The sequence below is a fragment of the Martes martes genome, assembly GCF_963455335.1.
Source record: "Martes martes genome assembly, chromosome: 9".
Classification (NCBI taxonomy): Eukaryota; Metazoa; Chordata; class Mammalia; order Carnivora; family Mustelidae; genus Martes; species Martes martes.
This window is the reverse complement of record NC_137896.1, coordinates 128,305,633-128,318,712: the sequence shown is the minus strand read 5'-3', so window position 1 is coordinate 128,318,712 and position 13,080 is coordinate 128,305,633. Positions and strand designations below refer to the sequence as shown.

The window sequence follows — 13,080 nt, the reverse complement described above, 5'->3', positions numbered from 1 at the left end:
GAGCACCTAAGAAGGAAGCCACAATAATTCCGTAACTTAATTTTCTAAGTGGCAACCCATCATTTTTGCTGTATTCTGTTCATTAGAGGAAAATCAATAAATCCAGCCCACACTCGAGGAGAGGGGATTACACAGGGGATTAAATACTGGGAGGTAGGGATCATTAAGGGCCATCTTACACGCTGTCTTCCCCAGTACTCAATAAATATTTGTTCAGTGAATGAACAAATTAACCAATGATGTATACTTGAAAAAAAGAAGATCCCAAGCAAATGGGAAAATCAGATTGACTTCTCTAGGGACTTATGGATTTTTTTACTCTTAATAAATGGAAAAAGGACAAGAAGGACAAATAATCAACTTTGGAAGTAAAAACACCATGTAAAATGTAAACGCTTTACAAAAGGAAAGGAAAACCTTTCCTTTCTTTAGAATCTTGTAATAGGAGGTCATTTTTCTCAGGATTATCTATATTTTATTTATATATGAGTAAATCATGTTATATTACATCAAGCTTCAAAAACTGTATTCTCTATACTTTAAGTTTTCTCTGTTCCCATTTATTCTGTGCCTTTGACAGTCAAAAAGGAAAGAAACCTTTTTAGGTTTTCTCTTCTACGCTTATCTCCTAAGCTCCTATTTTTTTGCATTTTTGTCAAGATAGGATATGCTTATCGGACTAAACTTTCACCCTGCGAAACAGAAGAAAATAGTTTCTTAAAAGCAAAAGCATTCAAGAGCAGGAATGGAAGGATAACGTTTATGACTCTGATAATATGCACAGGCCAGCTGCAAGTCAGATGAGAGTAGTACATACTGCACATTTGAAAATCCCGAAGTAATCACTGTTGGGTACCAGTATTAACAAATACACAAAACAGAAAGTCTTCAATGAATGTTGTGTCTTCCTTCCTACACACAGCATTTACTACACCCGTAAATAGTAATTTTTATATTAACTTATAACTCATCTGTTACACATGCACGCATTTGCACCAGTCAGCCACGAACTTCTCAAAAGGCAAACTTGGCAGTCTTTCGTTTACAGCACCTGGAACAACGGCAACGAGAAAGTGCTCACATCAATATTTCCTGAGTGTATCTGGCAGAAATAAAACTCAATCGGCTCAGAATCAAAGAAGTCAAATGATGACTAAACCAAAACCAGATATCAATGGGAAAAACACTAATAAGATTAAAAAAAAGAAGAAGAAGAAGAAGAAGAAGAAGGAAGAGGAGGAGGAGGGGAGGAGAAAGTTAACAGTTAGTTATCTTGTAACACTGAGGAAACATTTTATAATACTTTCGTAGTTGAAGCTAGTATGATTAAAAAATAGCATAAAACTCACAAAAATACAGTTAACTGATCTTTGACAAAGGAGTAAAGGAAATACAATGGGGTGACAACAGTCTTTGTGACAAAGGGTGCTGGAACGAATGGACGGCCACATGCAAAAAAATGAATCTGGAACCAGACCTTAGACCCTACGCAAAAATTAACTCAAAATGGACCACGGAACCAAATGTAAAACATAGAACTCTAAAACTCCTAAAAGATTACAAAAGAAAAAAATCTAGATGACCTTCGATATGGCTGTGAGTTTTTAGATACAGCACCAAAGGCAAAAAAAAATCTGTGAGAAAATGGATTAAATTAAAATTGAAAACTTCTGCTTTGCAAAGTTCCACAAAATACACAAAGAATTCTTTTTTTTTTTTAAGATTTTATTTATTTATTTGACAGACAGAGATCACAAGTAGGCAGAGAGGCAGGCAGAGAGAGAGGAGGAAGCAGGCTTCCTGCTGAGCAGAGAGCCCGATGCGGGACTCGATCCCAGGACCCTGGGATCATGACCTGAGCCGAAGGCAGAGGCTTTAACCCACTGAGCCACCCAGGCGCCCCTACACAAAGAATTCTTAAGACAATTTTTGTAAAACAGCTGAGCAAAAAGCCCACTGCCCATTCCGCACCTTCCCATGACAGGGAGAAAAGTTCACTCCGAGCAGCAGGCAGGAAACTATAGGAGGAACACCTATGGCATCTCTCTCCCTCTCTCCATGCTAAAGAAGCCCTGGGCAATGTGGCTGCTCCCTGTCTGCAGGCTGCCCGTCCACAGTATGTGCTTATTCTTGACCGCTTTATAGAATGACCTCGGGGCAGCTCTAATGGGTCAAGTTCCATGTGAACTGGCCCTGTAGACCCAAGCCACACTCTCCAATGCCAGCTGCTCCAACAATAGTTATTAACACTTAGTTACCGATATTTTTGCTTTCACCTTTCCGAATTCTAAAAGTGGGTGTTAGTGGAGGAGGAGAGGAACATGACCAAGCATCACCCTCAAACACTATGACAAATGAGGCCCCAGAAAAATCACCTTTTCTCTGATCTGATATTCTGGCCTACGAACAGAGTTGAGGGTCCCTTAGGAGATGCCCCCTTACTCCACGCCTCTTCTCCTTTTGGATACGTCTCTCAAACATCTCCCAGAGAACTCCCTGCTAAGCTTGATTAACAATATAAGATAAATGTGCTAGCTTAAAAAAATTATAAAAACTAAAGTTTGAAGAAAGGAAAAAAATACAGCTCACAGTTCACAAGTTCAAAGGGTATTACCAGGCACACATTCCATCTTGCATTTTCAAATTATTTATAATATTTCCACATCTGGAAAGCTGATGAGAAATTAATCTGCTTTGAGGCACCTGGGTAGCTCAGTCGGTTAAGCATCTAATGCGATTTCTGCTCAGGTCATGACCGCAGGGTTAAGAATTAGCCCTGCAGGGAACCTGGGTGGCTCAGTGGGTTAAAGCCTCTGCCTTCAGCTCAGGTCATGATCCTAGGGTCCTGGGATCAAGTGCATCGGGCTCTCTGCTCAGCTCTGCCTACCTCTCTGCCTACTTGTGATCTCTGTCTGTCAAATAAATAAACAAAATCTTAAAAAAAAAAAAAAAAAGAAAGAAAGAAAGAAAAAGAACGAGCCCTGCATCAGGCCCTGCACTGAGCATGGAGCCTACTGCAAATTCTCTCCCACTCTGTCCCTCTCCCCAACTCTCTCTCTAAGGAAAAAAAAAGAGAGACATTAATCTTTTTTAAGGAACTGAAAATTTAAGGCAATCCTTTATGCACTTATCAGAACATATCTTCATTATTCTTATTTATATTATAAATATTTAGGGAGCTGAAATGATTTCTCACATAGGCATCAAAGGTGGTTCTCAGAGTGTGGGCCACAGACTGCAAAAGTCCAAGACTCTTTCAAGCAGTCTGCTAAGTCAAAATGATTTTGAGGACCCTAAGACATTGTTTATCTTTTTTCACTATATTGACATTTATAGGTTGGTAAAAAAGTAATGGTGGATAAAACCGTGAGCACTTCGCACAGATCGCCAGACTGGACTAAGAGCCACTGTGTTCTCCCCAGGCAAATTTTCACTTAAGGATGTTCCTCATGGAAAAGTAAAAATGATTAACTTTATTAAATCTCAACCACTGAGTGCACTTTTTTTTTCAGATTCTGTGATATACACACAAAGCACTTCACCGTACACCAAAGTGTAATAAGGAGAAAGCATCTGTGTGATGGCTCGAATTATGAGCTGCAGTAGCTACTTTTTGCATGCATCACCATTTCTGCTTAAAAGAACAACTAATAGGAAACTCTGGTTGTTTAGACTTGGATACTCGGCAGACATTTTCTCCAAAGTGAACAAAATGAGCCTGTCACTTCAAGGAAAACAATTCATAGTATTTGCTGCCACTGATAAAATTTGAGCTGTCAAGCAAAAAATTAGAATTTTGGAAAACTTGTATCTACCACTGTGAGACTGACAGCTTCCCAATACTTAAAGACTCATCTGCTGAGATGAGCGCTCATTTTAATGCACGTGACTTTGCTGATATTGTAGAATGCAATTTACCAACATTCGGATGATCTGCATAACTCAGTGGATCACTATTTCCCAAAGCTCTAATGCGTTACATTACAAACCACACATGGGTAAAAGAGCCATGCAATATGGGCCAGTGATTTCAATGGGACAGAGGACCAGGGTTCAGTGATGTACTTTTAGATTCCATGTTGCAACTGGCCTCTATGAATCTACCACTTGGTGAGTTTCAGTGCGAACACCCCAAGTTATAGGCTATTAAAGCACCTCTCCCTTTTCCGACCTCACAACTGAGTAAGGCTGGATTTTCTTCATTGACTTCAACCCAAACAAGAAAAATCGAATGCAGAAACAAACACAAGAATCCAGCTGTGTTCTATTAAGCAAGACATGTAAATATAAAATAATGTCAGTCTTCCATTAATCTTTTTTCTTTGGAAATAGTTATTTTCCATTCAAATATGCTATTCATATCAGCCTGTAACAGGTCTATCATTAAAGTTTTAAGTGAATTAAATAAATATTTCCAAAATATCTTGGTTTTAATTTCTAATATGATAAATATCAATAGATAAAACCTTAATAAACAAAAGTTCTTTTGGGTCTTCAATAATTTTTAAGAATGTTAAGGCACCCAGAGATCAAAAGGTTTTACAATCACCAATTTTTGTAATAATTGTTTAAACAACACTTGCAGAGTTCCTACTTCATGCCGTGCTAGGAACTGGAGAATTAGATTAAAGGCACCATCCCTTGCCTCAAGGAATTTCTAATTTCATGAAGATTGTAGTTCTCAATTATAATAATTTTACTGTAAAGAAGAAAAAGCATTTTGTGCGCCTGGCTGGTTCAGTTGGTGGAGCATGGGATTCTTGACCTTGGGGTGGTGAGTCCAAGCCTCATGTTGGGTGTAGAGCTTAAAAACAAAATCTTTAAAAAAGATTTTTTTTTAACTTTCTTAGGAATGTCTTTTACATCTGAATGTTGTCAGTGGCAACTAATATCGTATATGGCAAACAGCTGATGCCTAAATACTTAGTGATTCAGGCTGAATCTACACAATGTGCATTGGGTTTGTGCTTCAGAAAGTCATACATCATGCCATGCAATTAGGTAATATGCATTATCTAAACATTTTTACAGTGCTTTCAGACACTGATTGCTCATTATGGTGAAAAACATGCTGCCATCCTTCGTTAAGAGAGAATATTAGCACCATGAAGGCCCTGAAGTTACTGTTATCATGCAGCCTTTGATTGAGACAAACTTAGGAAATACATTTGATTTTTAGGTCTTTTTTTTTTTTTTAAGACAAATTTACTCTTCCAGATTTTTATATCAAGTATTCTGGATAATAGGATAAGGAAGAAACAGTAGCTTATTTCAAGAACAGTCATAATATGAAAAAGAGATTCCCTTATGCTGTTTCCATAGCTCTAGAAACCAGAACCAAAAAGTGGAAACTATAAAAAGCCCAAAGAAAAATCCTTTATAGACACACACACACACACACACACACACACTCACACACACACACACGGGGTAGTAGCTGGTATGGCCGTAGACTAGCTGGATTATCAATAGATACGATGCTTCAGGGTCAGAGGTCAGACTAGATAAGAGGTTCCAAATATTCTCCCCACTGTAACCCAATGGAGAAAACATGTTCCCATCAGAAACAATCTGATATCCTGGTGGGATGTGATGGGAGCTGGAACAAAGGGCTCATGTAGGGCGGGCTGAGGACACATCCAGTTCCAGGCTGAGAAGCACCAGGCAGGAGGCCAAAAGGCCTCTTCTAGTTCTAGGACTCTCTGGAGATTCTGAAGAAGGGTCCTAAGCAAACTCCCAGGGAGCATCTCATAGGTGAGAGGAGTATTTCCTGTGGCCCTGCGTACGGACGAAGCTCTCCCAGCGATCCCAAGCGCGTGGGGACCGTAAAAGGCTGGGATTAAGATGAAGGCTGGGATTGCCCAGAAGCCCCCTTATGGAACCCCATCGCATCTGAACCAAGAACAGCGTGTTTCGACCTCAATTTTGGCTTCTTTGATCATTTTCCTGGATTTCTAACCCCCCTACCTTGCTCTCCGAGCCTCCTAAAAACTGTTTCTACTTCCTGAACTTGAAAAGCAATGAAAAGCAACTCTTACCTGCCTCCACAAAAACAAAACAATTGAGATTTGGACCAAACGCTCCGAACTTTAGACATTTTGCATATTCATCACCGCAAGTGTCACGCCAATTCGATCTCTGCCTACATGACATCGTATCATGGCATGATTATCTTCCTCAGAATCTCCACAAATTCTGCTAATTCAAATGGCAACTGAATGACAATTATCTTGAAGGTAAATGGCCTTCTCTGCTTTATTCTGTCGAGGGAGGGGTACTAAGCGCAGGCTTTGCAGACACTCCGGCCTGAATGCTAGCATCGGAACAAGTGCTGCTCTTGATACGCATTCTAGAATTAGCTTGCTGGCTCTTTCCGATAAGTTCGGTTTTGAATTAAATGTGGGTATACATTTGAAAACTGCACACTATACATGAGTAGTATACACTTATTTTACATTTTGAACATCATGTATGAGCTGTGGGAACATCTGGTGTTTTGCAAATTTGGCCAAATCCAGCTGTACTTCCTTTTCCAAATGCGTCCTCTGCCATGTAAAGGCTGTATTTCAATTTGAGTTCCTCTCGCTCTTGCTCGCTCTAGCCTAGTATTGTGTGACTCCAAACAAGCCTTGGATCTAAACTTTTTTATTTTTCCTCTCTCAATGGAAAATTAAAAGCTTGCCAATTAATAACATGAGGGAAAACATAAAGCATAAATAAAATGAGGGAGACATAAAATGAACTTTAAAAGCCTCTGCCTCACTTTTCTACGGCTTACATGACTCAGCAGCAGACCACCTCTTGAGACGATTTACTAGACAAGAGCACCTTGCTAAGCATTATAGCACTGAACTAGGAGAAAGCAATGCCGTAATTACCTCACTCTTTACTGGGCCAGCCAGGCATCTTTTCCTTGGGAAAAATGCACCTATCCGCACAAACTGTTGTCACACGTTCGCAGGCGGTGGGGGGCTAGCTGGAGGTAGAAGTGAGAAACTAAGGCGATGAGAATGTGCTGTAAGTGCCACCATCGGACCAAAAACATCATCAATAAAAATGAACGCCCCGAGTGGATTCTACAGCCAACTCTCCAGTTGAATCATGAGTCACTCACTACTGCTGGAAAATCTAGAACCATCTGTCCATTTCCATATTCAGGCTCACAATTAGCATATGGCCTTGCTGGGGAGCTGGTCTTTGTTGCTAACCTCACATAAACTATTGAAAAACTGCTTCGGCTTTAAGGGGAAGGAAAGGGTCTTGGAGGGAAGGCCCCTCTGTCTTCCTGGCTTCTTACCTCGTCTGTCTGCTGGTTCACGGTCCCACTTGCAGAGACTTTTCCTTGGATTTCAATGCCGCAGTTGGTTCATTCCCTTCCCTCGGAACATTCTTCCAGCATTGCTAATACATACACCGTCAGAACTGTGACCCTCCTCTCATTCTTGGGAGAGTCAAAACCCGTGTTTGCTGGACGCTTGTCTTTTCCCACATTTGCCAGGTTCCTGCCTGGCCTCCTTCACTTAGACTCAGTCCTGCTCTGGACACATCCTATGACAGGCCACTCCACTTGGACCGAGCATCCTGGGGGCTCTCTGGTCCCCGTCCTCATGCAGCTCCTAGAATGGCTCTGGACTCTTGACTCCAGCTGCTTGTTCTGGGACGTCTTAGACACACTATAGTTCGGAGGTTAAGAGCAAAGACCCTGGGAAAAAGCCTTCCTGATGTCAAGGTATGGCTCGTCTATTACCAAACTAATCTTGCGGAACTACACTTTCCTCACCTGTCAGAATGGGATTATTAATATGACCTGCACCACAGATAACTCGGCCAGAGGAGGCACAGGTCTAGCAGATTCCTCAGGCCGAACCACAGACCTACTCCGTGGCAGGTTCAAAGTTTAAGCCGGGTTTACAGGACTTAAAACTTGTACTCTTTTCAAATATATGATGCTATCTTCCTTTAAAATCCTTAGTTTCATCCTTAAAAACAACAAAAATGATCATCTCCTTCTTATAGCAGTCCTCATAAAATTTAAAAGCAAGTTATTAACTAAAGTACTTGAGTTCTAATAATAAGGAAATGATATCTTTGGTTAGCCACAACTGTTGACCTAACAGTTAGATCTAGAAATCCCAGGGTGCCTGGGTGGCTCTGTCGGTTGAGCATCTGCGTTTGGCTCAGGTCATGGTCCCAGGGTCTTGGATCAAGTCCTGCATCGGGTTCCCAGCTCAGTGGCGAGTCTGCTTCTCCCTCCTCCCCCTGCTTGTGCTCTCTTTCTCAAATAAAGTCTTAAAAAAAAAAAAAAACCTAAAAAAGAACTAGGAATCCCCACAGATGTTTGAACCTCTACCTGTGCCAATCTCTAAATGAATGACTTGAATTCTTAGCCTTTACGGTAAAATTTCAAGATAATATTAGCCACAGTAAATATTCTTGTGATAAGATACTGGGCGGACTTGCCAATCAACTCAGGGAAGGAGAGAGCAGCAGCAAAGACGGGCACCAGCAGATGAAGAGGAAGTTCCAAAGGCAACAGAGCCCAGCAGGTGAGAGCAGAGGTGGGAGACTGTCCAGGACAGAGATGTCCTGTGGCCAAGCAGAGGGCAAGAAGGAGAGGAGAGGGACCCACATTATTTACTCTGTGTGAAACTACACATTGTTGGAAGGATCCAGAGCAAGATGTGGAGTCCAGCTAAAGGGGCTCAGACCTAAGCATGGAGCAGACATTAGAAAATGTCTACATAGACTTCCATGGATAATTCTATCACCAAACCATATACTACCACATGGCATTCGTGTGAAATTGTTTAAGTGCTCAGTTTAACCCTAGGTAAGTTGTCCACCTGCCTCTGAATGCAGGCACCGTGGGCCGGGCGCTGGAGGTGTTTTCCACTTATGAACTAGAAAGAACAGGATGGAATATTTACTATCAAATGACACAGGAGAACTGTAACATGTATAAAATGTACATGTAAGTGAGAACAGTCGGAGTCTAATTTAGACGACTGCGCATCTGTGATAGAGGAAAATGATTTCCCAATTAGAACACCTCATGCTTAATAAAAAAACTAAAACGTCAAACACGGAAGTATTCCCCAACTCGAGAAAGTAAATAAAAACAATCTACCGCACCTAAGAGCAATTTTTGTTTCTTCTAAAGCAGCCAATGCACTGCGAGCTATCCTTTCGGTTACCTTGGTCACAGCTTTTGGAGAAAACGTGATTGCATCCACCACAGTGATGAGGTCGCCCGGGTGGAGGCGATCAAAGTACTTCACGCAGACATCATAGGCGCGGAGCCACTCCGGGGAGGACTCTGGGACTTGTTTAATGAGGTGAGGGTCTCCAGTCCAGAACAACTTCTGTAACCAGATGGTGTACAGAGCACTCGGGGAAAGCATCCGTCCATCCTTGGCAGGGATTTTGGGAACAAGTTTGGAAATAGATAAGATATTCTGACTTGAAAGAACTGGCTCCAGAGCTTCTAGAGGATTCATGGTTTCATCTGTCAGCTTTTTGTAATTAAGACCTAATGGAAAGGAAAGGAAAAAAAAAAGTAGGTTCATTCCAAGAACTTTCGCACACATCCGCAGCCCTCTGTGTGGCTGGCGGGTAAAGTCCACCAGCCGGTTTACAGCAGATAGTGTGTCTGTTACACGGGTCCGAAGACCTGACCTCCGGTCCCGGCCCACAGGGTTATCAGCCGCGCAGTCCTCCGCGAACCCCCTCGAGGGGGGCACGCGAGACAACCGCGGCCCCCAGGCTGCCGGCCTGCAGGGCACCCGCATTTTCTTCCAACAGCACACTCAGCACTCACCCACCGCACTGCATTCTTTTTTTTTTTTTTTTTAAAGATTTTATTTATTTATTTGACAGAGAGAGAGATCACAAGTAGGCAGAGGCAGGCAGAGAGAGAGGGGGAAGCAGGCTCCCTGCTGAGCAGAGAGCCCAATGCGGGGCTCGATCCCAGGACCCTGAGATCATGACCTGAGCCGAAGGCAGAGGCTTAACCCACTGAGCCACCCAGGAGCCCCTCTAGTCACCTGCTGTTCATCTGGCCTCCCGTCCACTGCCCGAGGGCCCAAGGGCCCGAAATGTTTACCGAAGGCCCGAGGGCCCAAGGCCCGAAGCCAGGGTTTGGATCTTACTCCTTTTCCTCTGTGTCTGGCCCAAATTTCTAATTTGGTTACTCAGTAAACCGCTGATAAACTGAAGTAAATTCTCACAACTGCTACAGGTGTCGAAAGGATACAGATTTCAAAGTGCCCTGTAAGTTCTAAAGCGCAGAGATGGGAGACGGATTAATGTGCTTAGATTCTTAGTGAGGAGTGTAAGGAGACACAGTTGGCATTCTAAAGATTTCCACAAGGTCTCAGAGGTCAAAAGCACTTATTTTAAGGCTTCCACACACACTTAAAACTGAGAGGCTCCAGTGAAGTGAAATTATGTCAAATTGCCAATTGTAAAGTTTCTCGGGCTTGTCCTTCATATAAGGTAAAATATAACCCCGGGGAGTGGAATAAACCTCTGGAGGATTAGTCAAAAACTCTGGATTTTAGTACCAGGCCTCCTCGAAATTACTGTGCTGCTTCCAATAGATTTCTTATAGTTTCTTTGCTATTTAATTCCTGCAACAGCGAGTAAAGGAGTTGGAAAGATAATAACAAAAGTTAATTAGCATCGAATCCTGTGGTTTCAGATCTATGTTGGCCACAACACACAAACATGACTGTGGACAAAAAAATTAATCCCTAGATTTAATTTAAAGAATGCGTTCAAGCAGGGAAATGGTTGTCTTACCTGAAGCAACTACCTTGAATTTCTTCAGCAGTCGAATGTGGGTTTCTGGTTTAATGGTGTATTTCCCAAAATCCGCACGGTGGCAGCTTTCCAGAAGAGAGAAATAATACAGCAACCTTTCGTGATCAAAGCCACCAATCGTGGGGTAAATATACCTGACCATGTGCTTATGAAAGCCTTCTGGATCAGTCTTCAAAGTCTCAAAGAGATGAAGGGCTTGGGCTCGATTTTCAATTTCTACTGTGGACAAGCTGAAATTAGGGACGAAGAAATTATGTTAAGATTTGGTCCCCTTATTAAATGATGTGCTCTTTTTTTTTTTTTAAATACTAAAGGAGAAAGGTTGCATCTCATAAAGTCCCTTATTCCTGCGAATCAAATTCAGTAAAACACCAGGATGCATGCGGTTTACATAAAGAGAAAGGGATGTTATTAGATGCCTACTATTATACAATTTTCATGTTATCTCATGTGGGTCACAGCAACCCTGTGAAGTAGGCATGATGCCACATTCCTTCAGATGGGAGAGTCCCCAGTGCGCACCAGCCAGGACATGAACCCACACTTGTCCACCTCCACGATGCACTGTTTATTCATGTCACAAGAAGCATCTAAAATCTGAGCTTCATTACAGAAACGTAAACAACCTTATCATTTCAGGAATTTAAGAAATGGTGAGAGGAAGAAACAGCTCCAACTTTGAGGCATAGAAGTTTTACATCCAAGACCCTCGAACTGCTGTTCCATAGACCCAAATTTGACACTGTGTTCAAACACAATTAAAACAGGAAAGAACAGATAAGTGTGCTTTCACTTGAATTAATGAATGCCGTATGAATAAAACACATATCTTGATCTTTTCACACTGACTTAGATGTCCTTATGCTGTACTAAAAAATTAAATACATACATATATACATACATACAAAGTTCACTTCAGTTTAAACTATTGAAAAAAAAATTTTAAGGAGTTTGGTTTGGTTGACCAGTTTTTATTTGGGGGGAAGACTTAATTTCAGTCTTGGCTTCACCCTGGACAGAACATAATGCCTCCAGTCCAGTGTAACCCCAATGGCCCATGCAGAATAAGTTTCAAGCTCTAATTTTCAAAGTCCTTTAGGCAGCCCTCAGCTCTCCCAGAAATGCCCAGTCTCCAGAGCTCTGGCGAACAGGATATATGGGGGCAGCTAGCGAGACTGCTGGCAGTATCCAAGTTAGATTACTTACAGTTGAAAAGCAGCTCTTCTAGAATATGGCACCCTATTTATTGGAACTCCCATTTTTAGAAAATGCCAGAACATGTTTTTGGTTTATGGAGATAAAGTTAACACAAATTATGTTTTTGGGTTTTTATAAGTGTGTGATAATACTGGGGATAACAGCAGCAATCCACAAAGTGAAAAGACCAAGTCATTTTTTCAAAAAATGCTCTTTTAACCTGTCACTTCAAGAGAAATCCTGTTCTTCTGCTAAGACACAATTTGAACATCTACAAAAATATCCCTATCTATAAAAATGTCCCTGCTCTATAAAAATTTCTGTGGCTGCCTCCTCTAGGCATCCTTCTACTCCGGTACTCATAACATGCTTTAGTTTTTCATTTCCTTGTATGTCTCCCCTACTAGACTATAGATCACTTGATAGCAAAGATGACAGCATATCTTCCTTATCTTTAGTTTCTCAGTTCCGAGCACTCGTGTGGGTAAAAAGGAAACATTCAACATGTGTCTTATAAGTGCCAAGTAGATGGATGGATGAGCAAAAACTTCAGTGTCCTCTACGGACCAGGCACTGCGCTCAGCACTGGGGAGGGCATGAAGGTTCACAACACAGAGTTCTCATCCAGCGGTCTGAAAGTCTAGTTGAGCTATAATATTTAGAGTTCAACAACAACGCAAAATTATGCTATGGGTGGAGAGAGAACACACAATCGTATTCTCATTAAGAGGAGGATCGCTAACACTGTAAGTTCAGAGGAGGTGGCTGTCAATGGTAACAAAAGGCTTAATGAAGGAAGTACCTGAGCTTGTCACTGTAAAAAGGAATGAAGTGAAAATAGTACCATGGAGGTATGGAGACAAGAAAGCGTGAGTTCTGTGCAACAAACACGGAGTATAAATGAATGGCTCGTCGGAACGTATTCTTGACACTATCGCTGTTCAAAGTATGTGTTGTCATCTCTGAAAGATACTGTGCACACAGTGGTATGTGAAAGTGATACACAGAATGTGTTATGTCTCTGCATCATTTGCAAAATGAAGTCTGAAAAGGTAAATAAGA

At 41.6% G+C, this 13,080-nt stretch overlaps 1 protein-coding gene across 1 annotated transcript in view; it reads right to left on the bottom strand.

Annotated features, from left to right (window-relative positions):
• NBAS (NBAS subunit of NRZ tethering complex) overlaps positions 1-13,080 on the bottom strand; it is a 319,994-nt gene that overhangs the window by 75,792 nt on the left and 231,122 nt on the right. Inside the window, exons 43-44 of the mRNA XM_080813961.1 lie at positions 10,801-11,051; positions 9,195-9,529 (exon numbers count right to left, since the gene is read on the bottom strand). Of these exons, the coding sequence (XP_080670087.1) occupies positions 9,195-9,529; positions 10,801-11,051 (586 nt within the window). The remainder of the gene's footprint in view (positions 1-9,194; positions 9,530-10,800; positions 11,052-13,080) is intronic.